The sequence below is a fragment of the Haliotis rufescens genome, unplaced genomic scaffold (assembly GCF_023055435.1).
Source record: "Haliotis rufescens isolate VD_foot unplaced genomic scaffold, xgHalRufe1.0.p SCAF_8, whole genome shotgun sequence".
Taxonomy (NCBI): Eukaryota; Metazoa; Mollusca; class Gastropoda; order Lepetellida; family Haliotidae; genus Haliotis; species Haliotis rufescens.
Window position 1 is genome coordinate 7,953,975 of NW_025964372.1, and position 22,345 is coordinate 7,976,319.

At 44.5% G+C, this 22,345-nt stretch overlaps 1 protein-coding gene across 1 annotated transcript; it reads left to right on the top strand.

The window, feature by feature from the left end:
- The first annotated feature begins 4,903 nt into the window (after positions 1 to 4,903).
- Positions 4,904 to 20,995, top strand: LOC124124787. The gene is made up of 14 exons (XM_046488059.2): positions 4,904 to 4,990; positions 5,587 to 5,644; positions 8,409 to 8,626; positions 9,150 to 9,351; positions 10,535 to 10,684; positions 10,855 to 10,997; positions 12,353 to 12,578; positions 13,228 to 13,365; positions 13,455 to 13,601; positions 14,965 to 15,074; positions 16,059 to 16,260; positions 16,372 to 16,515; positions 16,787 to 16,957; positions 20,696 to 20,995. Exons 1-14 carry the CDS (start codon positions 4,934 to 4,936, stop codon positions 20,977 to 20,979), a joined length of 2,250 nt encoding a protein of 749 aa, XP_046344015.2. The 5' UTR covers positions 4,904 to 4,933; the 3' UTR covers positions 20,980 to 20,995.
- Positions 20,996 to 22,345: the final 1,350 nt, after the last annotated feature.

The window sequence follows — 22,345 nt, forward strand, 5'->3', positions numbered from 1 at the left end:
GCGGGGAAAGCAATATGTGGTTGCTATTGTTTCCATGTCATCTCCATCAGGAGCAGCCAATCAGAGAGCATGGCATGAACCAATAAAACAATGACGGCCTTTCCATCGTCCCGACACACGTACCCAGTAAGGCAATGATGGCCGCTGCATCGTCCCGCCACATGTCTCTAATAAGTCAATGGTGGCCTTTTCATCGCCCCTCCACATATTCTACATAAAAACTGTAAGCCTCTCCATCGACCCGTCACATATACCCCATAAAACAATGATGGTCCCTCTATCGACCGTTCCATATACCCCATAAAACAATGATGGTCCCTCTATCGACCGTTCCATATACCCCATAAAACAATGATAGTCCCTCTATCGACCGTTCCATATACCTCATAAAACAATAATGGTCCCTCTATCGACCCGTCCCATATACCCCATAAAACAATGATGTTCCTTCTATCGACCGTTCCATATACCCCATAAAACAATGATGGTCCCTCTATCGAACCGTCCCATATACCCAATAAAACAATGATGGTCCTTCTATCGACCCGTCCCATATACCCCATAAAACTATGACGCTCCCTCTGTCGACCCGTCTCATATACCCCATGAAGCAATAATGGTTCCTCTATCGGCCCGTCCCATATACCACATAAAACAAAGATGGTCCCTCTATCGACCCGTCCCATATACCCCATAAAACAATGATGGTCCTTCTATCGACCCGTCCCATATACCCCATAAAACTATGACGCTCCCTCTGTCGACCCGTCCCATATACCACATAAAACAATGATGGTCCTTCTATCGACCCGTCCCATATACCACATAAAACAAAGATGGTCCCTCTATCGACCCGTCCCATATACCCCATAAAACAATGATGGTCCTTCTATCGACCCGTCCCATATACCCCATAAAACTATGACGCTCCCTCTGTCGACCCGTCCCATATACCACATAAAACTATGACGCTCCCTCTATCGGCCCGTCCCATATACCACATAAAACAAAGATGGTCCCTCTATCGACCCGTCCCATATACCCCATAAAACAATGATGGTCCTTCTATCGACCCGTCCCATATACCCCATAAAACTATGACGCTCCCTCTGTCGACCCGTCCCATATACCCCATGAAGCAATAATGGTTCCTCTATCGGCCCGTCCCATATACCACATAAAACAAAGATGGTCCCTCTATCGACCCGTCCCATATACCCCATAAAACAATGATGGTCCTCCTTCGACCCGTCCCATATACCCCATAAAACAATGATGGTCCCTCTATTGACCCGTCCCATATACCACATAAAACAATGATGGTCCCTCTATTGACCCGTCCCATATACCCCATAAAACAATGATGGTCCCTCTATTGACCCGTCCCATATACCCCATAAAACAATGATGGTCCCTCTATTGACCCGTCCCATATACCCCATAAAACAATGATGGTCCCTCTATTGACCGTCCCATATACCCCATAAAAACTATGACGGTCCTCTATCGACCCGTCCCATATACCCCATAAAACAATGATGGTCCCTCTATTGACCGTTCCATATACCCCATAAAACAATGATGGTCCCTCTATTGACCGTTCCATATACCCCATAAAACAATGATGGTCCCTCTATTGACCGTCCCATATACCCCATAAAACAATGATGTTCCTTCTATCGACCCGTCCCATATACCCCATAAAACAATGATGGTCCATCTATCGACCCGTCCCATATACCCCATAAAACAATGATGGTCCATCTATCGACCCGTCCCATATACCCCATAAAACAATGATGGTCCATCTATCGACCCGTCACATATACCCCATAAAACAATGATGGTCCATCTATCGACCCGTCCCATATACCCCATAAAACAATGATGGTCCATCTATCGACCGTTCCATAAACCCCATAAAACAATGATGGTCCTTCTATCGACCGTTCCATAAACCCCATAAAACAATGATGGTCCTTCTATCGACCCGTCCCATATACCCAACAAAACAATGATGGTCCATCTATCGACCCGTCCCATATACCCAACAAAACAATGATGGTCCATCTATCGACCCGTCCCATATACCCAACAAAACAATGATGGTCCATCTATCGACCCGTCCCATATACCCCATAAAACAATGATGGTCCCTCTATCGACCCGTCCCATATACCCCATAAAACAATGATGGTCCATCTATCGACCCGTCCCATATACCCCATAAAACAATGATGGTCCTTCTATCGACCGTTCCATAAACCCCATAAAACAATGATGGTCCTTCTATCGACCGTTTCATATACCCCATAAAACAATGATGGTCCTTCTATCGACCGTTCCATATACCCCATAAAACAATGATGGTCCTTCTATCGACCCGTCCCATATACCCAACAAAACAATGATGGTCCATCTATCGACCCGTCCCATATACCCAACAAAACAATGATGGTCCATCTATCGACCCGTCCCATATACCCAACAAAACAATGATGGTCCATCTATCGACCCGTCCCATATACCCCATAAAACAATGATGGTCCCTCTATCGACCGTTTCATATACCCCATAAAACAATGATGGTCCTTCTATCGACCCGTCCCATATACCCCATAAAACAATGATGGTCCCTCTATCGACCGTCCCATATACCCCATAAAACAATGATGTTCCATCTATCGACCCGTCCCATATACCCCATAAAACAATGATGGTCCCTCTATCCACCCGTCACATATACCCCATAAAACAATGATAGTCCTTCTATCGACCCGTCACATATACCCCATAAAACAATGATGGTCCATCTATCGACCCGTCACATATACCCCATAAAACAATGATGGTCCATCTATCGACCCGTCCCATATACCCCATAAAACAATGATGGTCCCTCTATCGACCGTCCCATATACCCCATAAAACAATGATGGTCCATCTATCGACCCGTCCCATAAACCCCATAAAACAAAGATGGTCCCTCTATCGACCGTCCCATATACCCCATGAAGCAATGATGGTTCTTCTATCGACCCGTCCCATATACCCCATAAAACAATGAATCAGATGGTCCTACTATCGACCCGTCCTATATACCCCATAAAACAAAGATGTTCCAGCTATTGACCCGTCCCATATACCCCATAAAACAAAGATGGTTCCTCTATCGACCCGTCCAATATACCTCATAAAACAATGATGGTCCTATTATCGACCCGTCCAATATACCCCATAAAACAATGATGGTCCCTCTATCGACCCGTCCCATATACCCCATAAAACAATGGTGGTCCCTCTATCGACCCGTCCCATATACCCCATAAAACAATAATGGTCCTTCTATCCACCCGTCCCATATACCTCATAAAACAAAGATATTTCATCCACTGACCCGTCCAATTTACCCCATAAAACAAAGATGGTCCATCTATCGATCCGTCCCATTTACCACTTAAAACAATGGTGGTCCATCTATCGATCCGTCCAATATACCCCATAAAACAATGATTGTCCATCTATCGACCCGTCCTGTATACCCCATAAAACAATGATGGTCCCTCTATCGACCCGTCCCATATACCACATAAAACAATAATGGTCCCTCTATCGACCCGTCCCATATACCCCATAAAACAATGATGGTCCCTCTATCGATCCGTCCCATATACCCCATAAAACAAAGATGGTCCCTCTATCGACCCGTCCCATATACCCCATAAAACAAAGATGGTCCCTCTATTGACCGTCCCATATACCCCATAAAACAAAGATGGTCCCTCTATCGACCCGTCCCATATACCCCATAAAACAATGATGGTCCCTCTATCGACCCGTCCAATATACCACATAAAACAATGATGGTCCCTCTATTGACCGTCCCATATACCCAATAAAACAAAGAAGGCTTTACCTTCGTCCTACCACAAATATCCAAAAAGACAATAATGGCATTTCCATAATGGTTCCTTCACATATACCCAATAAAACAAAGATTGCCCTTCCACCGTCTCGTCACATATTTCCATTGCCCCGTGACATATACCCAATAAAACAATGATGGTCCCTCTATCGCCCCGTCGACCCCATAGCCTCGCCACATTTACCCAATTAAACAATGATGTCTCCTCCATCGCGGAACAGGTCGACCCGTGAACATCCGGGGTAGAATAGGTCTTCAGCAACCGAGGTTTGTCGTAAAAGGCGCCTAACGGGTAGGGTGGTCAGGCTATCTGACTTGGTTGATGCATGTCATCGTTTACAAATTGCGTGGATCGATGCTCGTATCCCAATTGCGTGGATTGATGCTCATGATGTCAATCACTGGATTGTCTGGTCCAGACTCGATTATTTACAGACCGCCATCATATAGTTGGAATATTGCTCAGTGCGGCGTTAAACAAAAACAACAACCCAATCATAACAGCCGAATTGTAAGGGTCGCGTGGTAAGAATGTGTATTATCTATTTTCACCGGAGAGGATCGCTGCTCATGCTGTCAACCACTAGCTTGCCTGACCCGGTATTGTTCATATGTTTTTACTATAGCTGACGGCAGTGAAAAAGACAACATATATTCATGACCAGTCATTATATTCCAGTGTTTCTATGGCGATAATATGACAGTGTCGTCTGTACAGAGACCGGAAGCAAAATACGTCGCTATTGTTGTTGCCACATCCCGATTTCTCCTAAACGTTTCAATAAGTGAACTATGCGTTGACGTTCTTCCTTTAGGTTGAAGGATTGAGGCCTGTCTGAGGACACGAGTACAGATGTTCTTCACTGATACTTGCCCTCGTGGTGACCTAGGATGCTGAAGGCATAGATATACGACAGGATAGATGAGGATGTGTGTCAGGTCACTGATATGATGTGATGCACTCACTGTTATCATAAGTCGCACACACAGTCAGTTGGGGAGCCAACAATGGCGGTAACACCAGTAGTAGTCTTTGGTCTAGCATGTCTGGTAACATCAGCATCCGTGAGTAGCAGCAACCAAATCAGCTTCCTTACAAGTAGATTAAATCTGCAATATTCCTGGCTTTGCATACCATTCACAGTAAACATGCGCACGTCGTATCTGGAGTCTGTCCGGACATCCTTGAACGATCAAATATTTTTCAATAATCAAATAAATTAAGAGGCACATTTATATCGTCTGATCATGGGTTTTGGGACATCGAATGTTTTCACACTGCCATGGTCATCGCGATTCCTCGCGCTATAACAAGGGGTGTGGCGTCACACAGACAATGCAAATACTCCGATGATGACCTGTTTTTTGAGATGAGTCGTTTTGTGTAAGTGAGAGAGATGTTTTCCGTTTGTTCTTGTGATTAACGAGAAAATTACAAATGTTTCTAAGGCGTCCGATAACCCATAACACGGGGCTATCTGTTATTTTCATTAAACCCATATCGTCTATATTGCTATCATAAATTAATTCATTTGCATGATATCTGCAGTTGAAAAACTATATAAGTAATAGAACTTGAACACCCTGTGCATTGGAGAGGTGGCTCAAGTTCCATTGCGATGTTGTCCTGTCAGCTGTTTCAGCAACCCAGTCTGTTTCAGACGGCCAAGCCCAAACATGACATCGACAAGGTGCATGTCATCTTCATGAACCATTTAGGTGAGAATCCCACCGGAATTCCATCCTTTAAATTTGATTTGATGGGACAGACGTATTATCGCCCAAACTAAACTAATGTCCAAAAGAAACGATACCACACATTTTTCTAAATATTTTATTATGAAGAGTTAATTTTCGTCTGAAAGGGTACTTTTGCGTATCCTACGTTCCAAACCAAACGTATTCGGTCGATAAAACCGGGAACATTTGATCAATTGAGAAAAAAGCGTGCAATTTGCCCAAATGACGTTCCGTCCCGTAACACGAAATGCACGTGCATATCTTCTGTATAAAACTGCTGACCCGACACGTTGGGATCACAGCAACAAAAAGCACACAAAAGAAATGCCACGTTTGACAGCGATTGAGAGAGAGAGAGAGAGAGAGAGAGAGAGAGAGAGAGAGAGAGAGAGAGAGAGAGAGAGAGCTGTAGGAATGCTCCAACAGGGAGCTACGCACCGCGACGTCGCCAGAAGGTTAGGATGCGCGCGCATAACCGTCACCAGGTTTATGCAGCGGTTGCGTCAAACAGGTCGGACAGCAGACAGGCCGAGAACCGGGAGACCACGGGTGACCCCGCCTATTGAAGACCGCCACATCCGGGTACTTCACCTTCGGAACCGCTTCGTAACGTCGACGTTAACGACACGGACGGCACTGGGACACGTGATAAGTCGACAAACCGTGTACAGGAGACTGCGGGCACATGGCATCCGACCACGTCGCCGCTACCGCGGAGCGTTCCTGACACCTCAACACCGACTCAACAGACGGATATGGGCCAGGCGACTTCGACGGTGGCAACGGTGGAACTGGGCACGTGTCATGTTTTCTGACGAAAGCAGATTTTGCATCTTCAGGAACGACGGCCGGCAGCGTGTGTACCGAAGAGTAGGTAAACGTTTGGCACCGAACTGCATCCATCAAGTCAGGCCATATGGAGGCGGAGGTTTAATGGTTTGGGGTGGAATCTGCGGTGACATCAAAACGAGACTCGTCGTTATTCGAGGAAACCTGAATGCGCAGAATTATCGTGATGACATCTTACAACCAGTTGTGGTGCCATTCATCCAACAACAGCCTAATGGTATCATTTTTCAGCACGATAATGCGAGGCCTCACACGGCAAGACTGACCCAGAACTTCCTAGCAAACGCCAACATTCACGTTTTACCATGGCCGGCATGTTCACCGGACATGAACCCAATCGAACACATGTGGGACATTCTCGGCCGCAAAGTCAGGAATCGCCCTGTGCCTCCAGTTAACCTCCAGGAATTGGAACAATGCCTCCTCCATGAATGGCAACGCATCCCCCCCAACGTCATCAGACGTCTGACGTCATCAGCCCGTAGACGTGTACTAGCGTGTATTGACGCTCACGGTGGACATACCAAGTATTAACGTGACTTTGAGACGTGTGTTTTCATTTTGGACCCCCCGCGTCTTTACATGTCTGTCCTCATGATTGTAAAGGATTGATTACAATGACTTTTTGTACACATACTGTGAAAACATTACTCACAAGTCATTTACCAATTTGAAATGTCTGTATTTTTTAGTTTTTTTTGTAATGTCCTTTCAAACACGTGGTATCGTTTCTTTTGGACATTAGTTTTAGTTTCACGTTATATACTGTAATTGTTAGAGTAAGTTGTAATCATGACAAGAAAACCCTGAAGCAATTCATCAGGGAATGAGTAAGGTTGGTATAAAGCCGCTTTGAACAGTATTCCAGTTCTATCACGGCGTGTCAGCGTGATGTGTGAGGAAATCTCGAAGTGATGCAGGTATAACCAAGCATTTGGCCCGTGTTTGGGAACTTGATATACCTTGATAAGAAGAGGAACGATTACAATCAAGCAGTTTACTGTCAGTGGTGTTGTGCACTGACCAGTGAATTGTGCACTGTCTTGATCTTAATATTGACCAACGATACGTCACGAGGTATTGAAGCTGTATTATTACATAATAATAACTTCTGCGAAGATGGACAATTGAATTCACCGAGCGATGAGTTTGATGGATACGTCCATCTTACGTCACTACAGCATGCCTTGTAGTTGTCAGTGTTCTGTCTGACATGTAACGTCTACAAGATGTACTTGCTTGTCGATATACTGTAGGTAATGACAATTTTATGAATAGTTTAATTCCATTTATATTTAGTGAATAATTATATCAGAAAAATGCTAATATTTACAGAAAATATTGGAACAATATTGAATGTATTTTACACTGGTATACAGACCTCGGACGTTTACCACCTTGATGACAAAGCTAGACACATAATCTGGGCTAGCGGGGATTTAAACCTACGATGCATCAATACGCCGCCAAATTCAATGTTGTGTGCCAAGTAAGACAATCTGTGTGTTCCACATGCAGAAATAGTATTAACAACGCCGAGCTGTAATTTTTTGCGATCTAGTGCAGCTGTATAGGGTGTGAGAGACGCCACTTGACGTTATCTTGTACCACGTGACTGTGCAACCTGGGCAATGTGAGGCTGTCGGCGGTCCTGTCGCACACGCTGGTGTACCATGGACCTATATAACCGTGGGTGTACGAATCAAGTGTAGCCTAAATAATGTCCCCCCTGTCTTAATTGTAGCGAAATGTTTGACATAAACGCTGATTTACAAAGGATAAGACAACCATTTGGAAATAAATAAATTCCCCATTTACTTTTCAAAAGCAAAGGTTCAATCAGTGGTGTATGTCCGTCGTCGTAATGGTAATGCTAGTTTGTGCTTGTTTGTAGATGTTGGTTACGATGGTATTGACCCTACAGTCGGATACGCCAGTAATGTCATCAACAGGTACTTTGACGTGTACTACCCCCGGGCCATGCAGGTGGCGGGGGACCTGAGGAGGGGCGGACATACGGAGACCTTCATCTACACGACCCACCCCTGGCTTGTGTATCTGTACACCAACTGTCACCTCCTCACCCCCGTCCTCAACGGAGTGCCCATCCACGTGAGCTGCCTTCAGTTTCACACTATGTGAGGTCAATCGCGGTAACGTGCAGTGTGTGTAATAGACTATGTATACGTGTCATTTAAAATTGCTTAAAGATAAGTATACTTCATCCTTATAGGTTCTGCTTTATAAGGATGATTATATCATAAAGAACGTATCGCCAACATTCGCCAGTGTCCAGTCCACGAACCGGAGGCAGCTGACGTCAAATATTCATTTCTGAAACATACTCAAGGCAACTATTGAACTATTGAAGCGTCTCATGTACGGTTAAGTCCCCGTGAAGATCCGGGTTAGAATAGGTCATCAGCGAGGTGCGGGCATATGCGTCAGTTCATGAGTTAAACAACAAATACACGAACAAATCATATATCCCGACTCAATCGTTTTTGTATTCGGGCTTTACAAGCGTGGTTCACCGCGGACTAACATAAATGAATGCTGAAACACATTCTATCAAACCTACCAGGATAAAACAGTTGCTGTGTTTCTGGTAAATTGCAATGTTTCTTTCCTTCAGTGTCCCTCCAGCCAGCAGTTGTCCGCGTTCGAGGCCGCGGTGAAACAAGGGGACATTGCGTGGCATGCTGGGGCTATGAACATGCAGCCGGAATACTTCTCGCAGCTTCTTTTCCAGCTCAGTCTCAACGTCAGCAAGGATCTTGACCACCAGTTTGGCATCAGCAGAACCTTCTCCACCATGAGCCAGAGAGATGTTCCAGGTATCACTGGCAGACAGATTCGTGTAACCTGCGTGTGGTCGAATTTCAAATTCGAATTCGCATCGGCGTGACACTTGCTCTGGTCGAGTCTGCAGAGGAGTGCACTGTTGGTGGGAATATACACACAGGGCAACAGCTATATGTTGCTATGAAACAGCTGGACCTGCGTATGTTCATGCATGCGTCAGACACTCCAGTGTCATTACCGTGCAGATCGATTCTTGCTGTGATACTAAAACTAGGCAAGTTGCTGCGATAAACTAAACATTTACCTATTGTGCTAATTCGTACCATTCACCCCAGGAACGTAAATGGAATATGCCGCTCATTCATATTCATCGGGGTCAATCGTCACGACGAGGTTTTCTGTTCTGTGTCCAGTAGTTTTACGTATGGGAAAATATAATGATTATTAAATAGGAATGTTATGTGCCAGATTTAACACAGCAATTCCATTACATAATACTTTGAACGTTGTAACTGTTGACTGATATAAACGTCCGGGCAATGTATACCCAATGTTTGATGGTGGCCAAACATGAAACAAACAAGAAATGATTGTAGTCAATGGTGACGTATGATGGTTGTATTTTGGAGCTTATGTTCGCATTCTATCGGCGACTGTTCAGCCTTATAACGTTTTGTCAAATCGAAATATTCCTGTGTACACTTTCTTCTGTCCGGCAGTGTATTACAGAACCAATTTTTCATTAAAGTAAGATCCTAGTAAGAGAATGAGAAAGACGGGCGGCTAAACTGGTCCAAGGTGACGTAATGTGACGTGCAACTTGTCGTCAATTGATTGTACCAGAATCCGGTGATCCAAATTCGAATCCAATATTCGCTCTGATTACGATTCTTGGCCGTGTGGCGTTGTGTTTGACTAAAATGATAAGCGTATACAGATTCAGCCTGTTTTCCCGAGACGTCGTCCATATAACTGAAATACTCATCCAAGCGGCGTAAACTCACTCACTGTATTGAACAGAGGTATCCATTCGTATATACTGAACAAACAAAGTTAGGGATCACGGATATTTTGGGGGATATTTTTCTAGTGAAGACTGAGCACACACTTTAAAAAAAAGATATCCCCATAAATATTCATGACCTTAACTTTCTTGTTCAGTATATGCTTCGCTATTCAATGATAATGCTTCATCCTTAACATGTCTATACCAAGGTATGACCAAGGCCGTGATTCCTGTGTTGGCTGAGAACGGAGTTGTTGCTGTCAGCGTGGGCGTCAATGATGGCTCAGCGCCTCCCGATGTCCCTAACCCTTTCATCTGGCGGTTCAAGGACAGCGAGGTCATCGCCATGTGGCACAAAGGTAAGCTCGTTAATACAAGCTAATGCAAGGTCAAACATTTGTGTTTGCTGAACATATCACTACATAACTTGGCCGTGCATCAAACTCAACTTAATAAGAAGATTTATGGACAGCTTAATTGTTATGAAATATGTTTAACAATACCGAACTTTAATATGACTGTATTTCAGGTGGTTACCCAGGCAACCCCGGCCCTAACGCTACAGATCCTGGGGGTCTGAGCCGCGATGATTGTGTTATAGTGAAGGGTTTCCGTGAAGCTCTTTGCTTTGCCTTCAGGACGGACAATAGCGGCCCGCCAATAAACTATACGGTAAGTGCGAATACTTTGGATCTACTTTGGTGCCAATCTGTATACTTACGGGATGTGACACCTATCATATAACTACATATATAGGCGCATGCCTATCCCCGATACATACATATAGTACGTCACTCACCATCTTGGCCAAGTTGAAATTAGCTGTATCGTGTAAATTAAATGGAAATGTATGCATGTCATGTTCGCAATACCTCCCCACCTCCCTCCACATACACACGGCATGCCACAAAATTTCATTTTTGGAATTTAGTACCTATATCGGTTGATTTTATCGAAATATTGGCTCAATCGCGACTGTCGGTCACGGAAACAAAAATATCCGCTCTTAATGGCGTCGAGCGCTCAATCTCATTAAAATCAGACCTTAGTTCTCGCTACCGCTAAACAAAGATCTGAAGACATCCCATTAGGGGTCACGTCGGAACGACCTTTCATCTGACCAATCAGAGCGTCGCTTACCAGATTATGAAAGTGACAGTCGGAATGTGATTTCTTATCATGCAATTTCAAAAACTTTAACACGGGGTATTCCGGACGATAGTTACGGGTTAACGACTAAATCTATACAATCTAGACCGTCTATTAGCCATTCCAGAATGTTCTTTTGTTTAGGTTTCAAATTTGTAATCGAGAATTTGTCAAAATATGTTTCGAAACGTAGTCCCCATATTGAAATTAGTGTCGTAAAGCACGAGAAAGCTGCCTTCTGATTGGTCATTCCATTGGTCGATCAAAGTTCGCGCAAGGTCGGCCTGACGTGACCCGTAATGGGATGTCCACAGATCTTTGTTTAGCGGTAGCGAGAACTAAGATCTGATTTTAATAAGATTGGTCGAGCGCTCTGATTGGTCCGCGTTCCCACCATAACAAACGAACGTGGTGATCTTTACCAATCAGAGCGCTCGACGCCTTAAGGAAATGGGTTCGGTGTTTCAGTAAATTCTCTATCCTGATTCAGGGGCCTGTGGCATAGCCCAAGTGAACAGTGCATGTGTTACATATATCACGACCGTACACTGTACGGATTGGTGGACAGGACAGTCGCATTTCTATTTTCTTTGAAACCGGCGAATAAGAAAATCATTAATTGTTTGAAAGGCATTACTTAGAAATTGACGGATGGCAAAGTTGACACAATTTATGGATAATAACTTCTTAAATTTCTGCAAAGGCGACGTTTCGGTACAGTAATTAAAGAAATTGTCTACTTTGTTGACAGAATCATAACTATATATTGGCTTTGAATAATGAAATTGTCCCAAGGAGGGAGCATCCACACACTTGGTTGCCGTGTGTGGGTTTTATTGTTTATAAGTTGTGTTTTGCAATCTCGTGTTTTATGTCAGGAGGTTTTAAGTAACTATGCGGTCGTCCGAGGAGTGTTTCCTGGTGCCAATGTCACGGCCTCGACCTTTGACCTGTACGTGGAGTCTCTGTCAGAAGTGAAGCATAAGTTACCGAAGATGAAGGTGGAGATTGGAGACACATGGATCCAGGGCGTGGCGTCTGATCCCGCAAAGAATGCCAGATTCAGGGCTTTTTCAGACGCTTTACAGAAATGTTACAAAAAAGGTAGAACATGTATGATATTAAAGCCACAAAACCATTTCCATAATCAAAAATCCATTGAACGATACCATAAGCATGTGTTTATGAATCACTATCAAATAGTGATGATACCAAGTGCTCACTCGAAAAGTGAGCGTATCCTGCCTCACCGGTGGTACCCGTCACAAACACGTGCAAAGGCAAGCCAATTGTAACCTGAAACCATGGGAACATATGGTACAAATCAAAATGGGTAATTGCATCGGACATCATTTTTGCAACTTTTTATCAAATTTGGAAATATTCTCCACATGTCTACCATAACACCTTTTGAAATTCCGATCCCACTCTTTGAAATCTTCTTAGAAATAGCATACTCGATTGATCATCAAAAGTTCAATGAAGACAGCAAAGGCTGGGGCTGCTGGCATATAGCTCGACATGCACAGATCTCAATATGAAGCAGATAAAGCGGTTTGACTGGTCCTTACATTTTTAGTTCCGGTGGGTAAATCTTTGGAAGGGGTTATTTGACTATTATGAAAAATATCACATCGTTGTTATATACCCTGAAATGATACACATTGTAACGATTTTTCAGGGACAATTTATTTTCGATAAAATCCCAGCCCTCCCCCAGAATATCACATGGTCGGTCCCTTTCATCTATCAGGTGACTGTTCCGGAGATGACCCCCGCCTGAAGACATCCACCAAGTGGCTCATCAAGGCGGGAGAACACACGTGGGGCCTGAAGAGACTGAGGGACAACACGAACTGGACGAATATAGCAATTTCCAGGGCCAGGAATAGTACGTAGTCCTCATACACAGCTGACATTGTACAAAATGGCCATATGTTAGCGTGTGCAGGGTTAATGTGTTTGCGGTGCATGTTTCAGCAAGTGACTTCATCACCCACGTGGCTTCCTGGAATGAACAGCGTCAGTTCCTGGACCTGGCTTTATCAGCTCTGTCAGACCACCCTCTGGTGAAGAAGATCCGGAGGAGCTATAAACAGCTTATACCCGTGAAACCCGACCTGACAGGTGAGGAATGGTTTACGTCGCAACGGCAACACTTCCACCATAATAGGATGCAGGACAATACGGCGATTGTTAACCTTCTAGCGCCTCACTGGTAGTTTGGGTTGTATACTCCCCAGGGAGCTGAGAATGAAATTCGAGTAGCCACTGATCCATTGACCGGTGTAATAATATAGCACCATGAGGATTCTCTAGAGTGGAATTACGCGCAACCGTGAAGATCCGGGATAGAATAGGTCTTCAGCAACCCATGCTTGGCGTAAAAGGCGACTGTGCTTATCGTTAAGGCCCCTTACCCAGGGCTGCGACCTTTGTGCCACCTTTGAGCGATCAAAAACTAGCCAGGTCGTTCAATGGTCGCCTAAACCCTATGTAACTGCTCCAGAAGTTGTTCAGCAGTAACAGCTCGAGTTGTTCAGCGTCTGCAACCACATTGAAACACTGCAGGTACAAGCCCTCTATCTATAGGCAGGCTGAGGAGGCACTACAGGTAGCTCAAAGGAGAGAAGAAAAGAGGAAGAAGCATTGCCATGGTGTCTCAAGGAATGCCGTGGTCGCCGAATGGAGGCACGGCGGTCGCCACAGTCATCGTTCAATGCACGTCCAAAGGAGGCATAAGGGAGGCAGAAGCATCGCCCGGATTGACGGGAAAATATTTCAGCTGGACTCTATCTATTACCTGGCGACCATTGGGCGACCACTAAGCCTTCATTCTGCAACAACGACAATGCTTGTGCCTCCCTTCTGTCTCCTTTGAGCCACCAACTTCCTCGGCGACCTTTGTGCGACTGATTTGAACATGTTAAAAAATTCACGGCGACCATGGCGTCCATGGCGATGTATGAACCCCCTGTATTCCACCTTGGAACGACCCAGGCAACCATTCTGTCTCCTTTGAGCCTCCAACGACGACCTGGCAATTTTTATGGTCGCTCACGGGAGGCACAAAGGTTGCCATCCTGTGTGCAGCCCCCATAAGAGGCGACTAACGGGATCGGGTGGTCAGGCTCGCTGACTTGGTTGATGCATGTCATCGCATTCCAATTGCGTGTATCGATGCTTATGATGTCAATTACTGGATTGTCTAGTCCAGACTCGATTATTTACCGACAGCCGTCATAAAGCTTGAGTGCGGCGTTAAACAACAAACAAACACATTTATCCTACGACACGCTACCAATACACACGGCATGTCTTTTACCTGGGCAAGACGTTGTGGGGTCATTTTCGCATCTGGTTCAAAATATTGACTTTGCTGAATACGGCTTTTGCAAACTGTCGCGGTTATTAGTTGTTGCTGGTATCGCATTGATGCAAGATGTGTTGCAATTAGTTAACGGGTGATATAGGTGTTATTTTATTACAGAGTACCAGCTGATAGAAGATCCCACAACGCCCTTGTCATGTGGAGATGACGTGACGATGCAGTTTGCTCACGATGGATCCATGGTCCGTCTCTATGATCCATTAAATAAGGTAGAAGCCATACAACATGTCCGAAATACGAACATTATTAATATTTCAAATGCAGAGGAAACAAATAAACAGACTACGTTTTATCACATGACATCAGATAGATAATTAAAATCGATTATTACCACATTACTTCCAACTCTTCTAAATTCACTGACATGTCCTGAAGTCTTGATTTGTATCTCTGGGACTCGCTGATTGAACACCAGCTATGGATTAGGCTTCATACTGTCAAATACTGACCTCAAACACGATATTTATCAAATACACAGCAAGGGTAGGGGGGTGGGGTGGTGGGGGTGGGGGTGGGGTGGGGTGGGGTGGTGGGGGTGGGGTGGGGGGTGGGGGTGGTGGGGGGTGGGGGGTGGGGTGGGGGGTGGTGGCGGTGGGGGGGGGGGGGGGGGGGTGGTGGTGGTGTTTGTGGCGGTCGGGTAGCCTAGTGGTTAAAGCGTTGGCTCGTCACGCCGAAGACCCGTGTTCGATTCCCGACATGGGTACATTGCAGTGTGTACGCAAAAACGAAAATGGATAGGGAAAAATATTATATTATTTCATCCTAAGTAATAATACAATTGGATTTCTGTAAGTGTACCTCAAGAGACCACCGCCTTCTTTTACGTGTTGACAGCAAACTGTTTCTTGTGTAGAAGTGCGTACCTTGGGCCAGGCCAGAAACCTATGATCGTGGATTAGAATCCTGGTTGATTAGTTTTGTCAGTACAATACCCGTGATCTCATGTGTTTCATCAAAGTGGAAAACGTCTAAGACTTTCATCACTTCGGGCTTTCCTCCCATATTAAGCTGACACGGCGTGATGTAACTGGAATACTGTTCAAACAGCATTAAACCCAACTCACTCACTCAAGATCTCTACAGTCCCATACACCTATATAAAAGAACCTAGTCTTGAATGTCATATACTTGAATACTGTTCAAAGCGGTGTCAAACCAATCCACTCACTCACTCTTTCCTTCGGTATCTGCAGGTAAACTGGGCCGGTGCTGACAACCCGATGGGTCAGTTTTTGTACCGCACCTACAACGACAGTGATGATGTCGCCGTAGCCCGCTACTACTGCTACAAAACCAATTCCAGTACTCCGTTCACAAAAACAAACGCCACTATGAATGCTCACCCGGAGTCCAGATTCTGGCCGTATTCGTTGTCGTCACTTTACAGAAACAAGAGTACGTGCTTCAGAAACATGTAGGGCATGTAGTGAGTTGCGTTGTATATTCTACACATTTTCAATGAATCATACATGGTTCTTTGTTTTAACTAGTTCTTTCTGTGTCCAGACGCGACGAGCAGCTGTGACGTTCTCGCGAAGCTGACGCCCGACAACGCCACCCCCGTGACGTACTACGGGGCGCCGCCTGAGGTGTGGATACAGTACGTCTCCCACATCCCGGTTCATGTCTCGGGGAAGAAACAATTTACAGGTGGGAATCATCTGCTATGTTGATGTGTTGATGCCGATGTTTAATTTTAGCAAATTGCGATTTCGTCTCAAAGAATGCGGCGCCACGCAATAATCCCTCTCACTCACTCAAATCATCATATATGTTGGGTTCAGGGGTTCCTGACCCCCACCCCTTTGAAGACAATATGTCTATTCAGTATATCCCAAAACCGGGACCCCATTTTTTAATATTACCAGATCCTTACAAGAGTTTCGTTCACAACTTGCCCATTTGAAGCATGTATTTCCAGGGCTTGATGTGACACTGCAGTTATTCAATAAAACAACGACTCGGCTGAGCGAGGCTATATCCTACAACTTCGCGCCACGACCGGCCGGCAACCAGACTTGGATGATCTCCAAGATTGGAAGATTCGTGGATCCTCTGAATGTGGTATTTAATGGAAGCCAGTACACTCATGGTGGGTAGAAACGGGTCCGATGCCATACATGTTAATTCACCTGTACTATACGGGTCTCCATCAGCCAAAATGTTCCGAGACCCGTGAAGATCCGGGATAGAAAAAGTCTTCAGCAACCCATGCTTGTCGAAAAAGGCGACTATGCTTGTCGTGAGAGGCGACTAACGGGATCGGGTGGTCAGGCTCGCTGACGTGGTAGATGCATGTCATCGTATCCTAATAGCGTAGATCGATGCTCATGATATCAATCACTGGATTGCCTGGTCCAGACGCGATTATTTACAGGCCGCCGTTATATAGCTGGAGTATTGCTGAGTGCGGCGTTAAACAATTGTTCCGAGGTGGTAATGTTACAGGGATATTTCACAGCGTTGATTTCTGTCAAATATATGACAGCTCACCACGGAATGTTATGCAGACCAATACACACTATAGACATATGTCAAATGTTATCAAATTGAGTTGAGGTGCACTGACATAACAACCATCTAGCGGGGCGGTCGGGTAGCCTAGTTGTTAAAGCGTTCGCCCGTCACGCCGAAGACCTGGGTTCGATTCCCGACATGGGTACAATGAGTTTATGAGGTCCCTTGCCTTTTCATGCAGGGCAAGTGCGCGATATGCACAGCTGATGACACGCGAAGAGTTGATCTGTTGTCTCTGCTTACCATTGCCGAAAGAGTTCATATGTAGCGAGGATCTGTCAATTACATACGAGTCCACGTATGACGAACCCCGTTTCCTGTTTTGCACGTGCGTCACGGACGACCGTTAAATAGAGGCCAGTCGATTTCACGAGGCAGTCCATTTGAGGTTATTTGAGTTCGGCAAATGGCGGAGACAAGACGTCTTTGCGAACTGGCAGCCCCATCCCCACCAGATATCCAGTAATTACAACTTTCACCTCTATTTACCTGTTTATTCCCCTTCACCATCCATCAGTTTGTCTTGCTGACAGCATACAATAGCTTGTCCAAAAATGTCTTTATTACGTTTCTGTTTACTTTCCAACCTCCCACCTCCATCTTCAGCTCACCTGACTGAAAGTCAAGGGAGCTAATGTCATGGCCTGCTTGTCCTGCATCAGCGTCGGCATCTGTAAACATCTCCTCGGGAACCAATGAACAATGAAGTTGAAACCTCACTTGCGTATTCCCGACCATGACGACATCTCAGTTTGTGGAAAAGGTTCAAAACCGATATAGCCGCCACAGCATTTTATTGTAAAAAATGTTTATGGCAACTGTTAAGCCATTTCTGCTCAAAACGCATTCTATAGGTCTTGAATTCTCTCAAAAATCAATTTTGCCAGTGTAAATATATATTTTGTGAAATTCCAGGCTGATGACGAGGAACTGAACATTGGCATGCATGTTTCTCCTTGTGATGACATGTTGTATGGTTCACACCTGACTTCCACGGGACGTATTTATACTGAACCGCAAAAGAAACGTCACCCCAAGTTACATTGCATGAATAGTTGTCATTTAAATATCTGGGTAATTTTTGTCAAAGTTTCTAAAATTTATTATTACCTTGTCCGGTAAAATGAAATTTGATGATAGAAAAACGAAGCAGATGACAATAAAATCGATCGCCCAAACGCATTACGGCAACGGCCATGGTAACCCGATGCTCGTGAGTTCCGTGCAAATTGAAATGCACATGCGTTCCCCCATGTCTTGCCCTATAAAAATCCACCCATATCGGATAACATTCATTCGTTATTGAATTGCTACCACATGCCAAGATTGACAAGAAATTAGCGACACCGACCCCTTGGACGATTGCAAGCTGGAAAAATCGCCCGGCAAGTAGCCAATGCATTTCAAGGACCATATACAGGCCCCAACAACGGTACCAGACCACCAACACTACAGATGACCGACCACGTAGTGGAAGACCAAGGGTCACCACCCGACGTCAGGATCGTCAGATTGTGCGACAGCATCTTCAAGATCGCTTTGTTACTGCTGCGGAAACTGCTCGACAGACCATGTGGACACACCAGCGACACATTAGTGCGGACACCGTGCGTCGACGATTGACGAGCAGACACCACCACTGTCACAGGCCACACCAAGGACCCATGTCTTCAGTGGGCAACACAGTACCAGCATTGGCGCCACCAGCAGTGGAAAAGAGTCCGCTTCTCAGACGAGAGCCGTTACTGTATCTCAACAACCCTGTGTTGTTGAGAGAGACTCGCGGGGTGGTCCGGGCATCATGGTGTGGGGTGGAATTGGTCTTGCACAGAGGACCTGTGGTCTTCCAGAACATCTGTCCAGGGAGAGGCAATAGTGTCACAGCAGCTCGGTACATTGATCAAATCTTGAGACGACACGCCATACCTCATTTGGCACGTCGCCGCAACCACGAGTTTCACCATGATAACGCCCGTGCCCACACTGCGAGAGCAACAAGACACTTCCTCCAGCAGAATGGCATCAGAACCATGCAGTGGCAAGCCCTCAGTCCCGATTTAAATCCCACTGAGCACCTGTGGGACGAGATTCAAAGACGGCTGAATGACGTCCGACCAAGGCCGACAACTGCAGCTGAACTGCGTCAGGCGTTCCTCAGAGTGTGGGCGCAAGTGCCTATGGCCTTCATCAACCGCCTCATCCATTCCATATATCGACGTTGCCCGGCAGTCATCAATGCACATGGCGGACACACGAGATACTGACTTGTGATGCCATTTCCTCAGAGACTAGTGTTGTGTTTCACTTTAAGAAGATTTGACACTTTAATTTCAACCTTGATGATCAGTTTTGCCAAGTTTCATCTTTTTATTATGTCTCAAAGTATGTTTACAGCGCTTGGACAAATAAGGTTTCCCATATATCTATCCATGGTGACGTTTCTTTTGCGGTTCAGTATTATAATGTCTTCCTCAAGAAGGGAGGGGAGACTTTGTTTTTGGCACGGTTCCCGTCGGCATCTGCGTTCCCATCCCACTCCGAGCCATGACTTGAAAACCATTTAATGTTTTTTAACTAAACTTGGTATATGCATTGCTCATCAGTTTAACTGGCTATTTTGTATTTTTTCAAAATCTTATATTTTACGTATCTTGTGTTATTATGGAAACAAGATGGACTTATTCTCAAAGAAGTAGCGATTCTTTCTCGCCAAATCTCTACAGCTAATGAATATTTCCGCATAAAACCACTATCTTTTCAGTCTATAAATTATTCGTTTTTATTTTTTTTTATTTGTAAACTCACTTATAATTACAGTAACAAATTGAACTAATGTATCAAAAATGGAGGGGGAGACATGTTTTTGAGTAAAAGCACATTCTTGTTTTTTTAATTGTTACCCCTCTTCTCAAACAGGATACAGCAGGTTCCATCCCCTGATGGGTATCGGGAGGTGGTGATATCAAATGGAAAACACCGCATCCGTGCGACACTATTATTTATTTAAGTTTTCTCTTGAAGCATTTTCATAAAACCTTAATTATGACCTTACATTACGCATGAATGACGGGTTATGATTGGCTGAGACCCGTTGTATTACTTTTGATATACCCCACTAACATGTAAAGTACATTTCTTATGTTCCCCGCCCGAATTGCCGAACTGTTGGTGTTGCATTTGCAACACACCAACCGCAATTTTGTATCTCAAATTAATAATATAAGAGGCCATTCTCCAGATATTTATAGATCGAGGGGTAATAACTCTGTTTGTTTTCTGGCTTCTGCTATTTTTCATGCACATGTTATTGCAGCGACTGACGCCGGTGTCCACTTCCTGAACGACAGCGGTGACGGACTCCGCCTCCTGAGTGCTGACGTTCCGCTGGTGTTGTTGAGCTCAGCCACCCACCCCCCAGCGGTCTTCCCCGTGCCCCTCCAGCCCATTAGTGAACGCATCACTGGGGCGGCCTTCAACATCTTCAACAACGCATGGAACACAAACTACATCTTTTGGTACCCGTATGTTGACGGGGACGAGAACTTTAAAGCCAGGTTTCAAATTGCATTTGCGAGACAACACAAAGAGGAAAATTAAAGGAATTCGCAGTGAATGTGTTTGTAAAATTTGATAATGAAGCTTACTGTTCGTGGGTGTAACATGATGTGAACTGTCCGATAGTATCGATGAAGTAATTGGATACGCCGTCAATTAGAAAAGAAGGTAACCGGGAAAGAAATAACCCCCATATTTTATCCTTGCTAAGATGTAAATACTAAACATCAGTATGTGAAACTGGTCCTAAATAGTAGATATCATAAATCCACTTGTGTGTGCCATTGCGGGTTCTGATGAGTTAAAACAAAATCAGATAATGTTTCCATCATCGTGGTATCTCGCCATTATCTTCACCAATCCACACGCATGCACGATACTTGAAGTAAGTTGAAAAGACGCTGATGTAAGTTTAGTTACTTACACTCGCGTACAATGAAGACCCAGCCCGGGACGTTTACTTCTCTATCTGCTGCAGGGACGCTGAGGAAATTAGAACTTGACATCTGGCAGTTGTTACCCCTGGAAAAATATTTTTTCGTTTCATACTCTGCTGTCATGCATGTGAAGTCTTTTGTGCGTCGACACTGTTCTTCACATTCCTCCAACGTTCCAGTTTTAGTCTGTCTCTGATTATGCTTACTGATTCCAAGTCGAGGGAAGTGGCTGAATGTGTCCCCAATTTCAGAACCTGCAGGGAAACATATATTATTTTAATACAGTTTACAGTTGTCAGCAATCTACAATCTGGCTTCTACAACACCTGAGGACAAATTGCAGTCACGTTCGTATCTCATATGAGGCAACATCAGTATACATACAATCGTATATACATATATAGAAACAATTGTTTTTTCATACAAAATGAGATATTGAATTTATTTTTCTTTGTTTAACATTTACTCGAATAATCGTTTTTAAAAGACATTGATGTGACCTGGGGTCCGACACATTGTAAATAATGTATTATCGCCAGTGATAGTTACACTTTGCAGTTGTCTGTTATCACTTAGGAGATAAACATACTGTGTTTTCAATGTAGATCTAGGTTCCAAATGATAAATTTAGCGCGGTTAAATCTACAGGTAACCTAGCTCTACATTGAAAACACAGTATGTTTATCTCCATTCTACCATGACTAAATAAAACGCGAACTCTTTGGTGTTAGCAAACATACTGAGTGAAGCGGCATGGGTTGAGTCCAGTGTTTTGAGTTATCGATCTGAATTACGGAATCACCGAACAAAATATGGCGCTGTATATACCCAAGCAGTTTGTTTACACCGTCATACTTCACTCGAACATATGACAGGCATTGAAAGCATATACGCACGGCAACCTGGTAAGCTAACATGAGGTGGGCATCCCTAAAGAAAACAAAGCAAGCTTTGCAAGGCTTTCGCGCTTC

What these genes read in the sequence shown, in the direction of transcription:
- LOC124124787 (XM_046488059.2), top strand. Translation starts at nt 4,934, where the DNA reads ATGGCGGTAACACCAGTAGTAGTCTTTGGTCTAGCATGTCTGGTAACA. An exon ending in CATCGCCATGTGGCACAAAG is followed by an intron (nt 10,685 to 10,854) that starts GTAAGCTCGTTA and finishes ACTGTATTTCAG; the next exon opens with GTGGTTACCCAGGCAACCCC. An exon ending in GGGGAAGAAACAATTTACAG is followed by an intron (nt 16,516 to 16,786) that starts GTGGGAATCATC and finishes ATGTATTTCCAG; the next exon opens with GGCTTGATGTGACACTGCAG.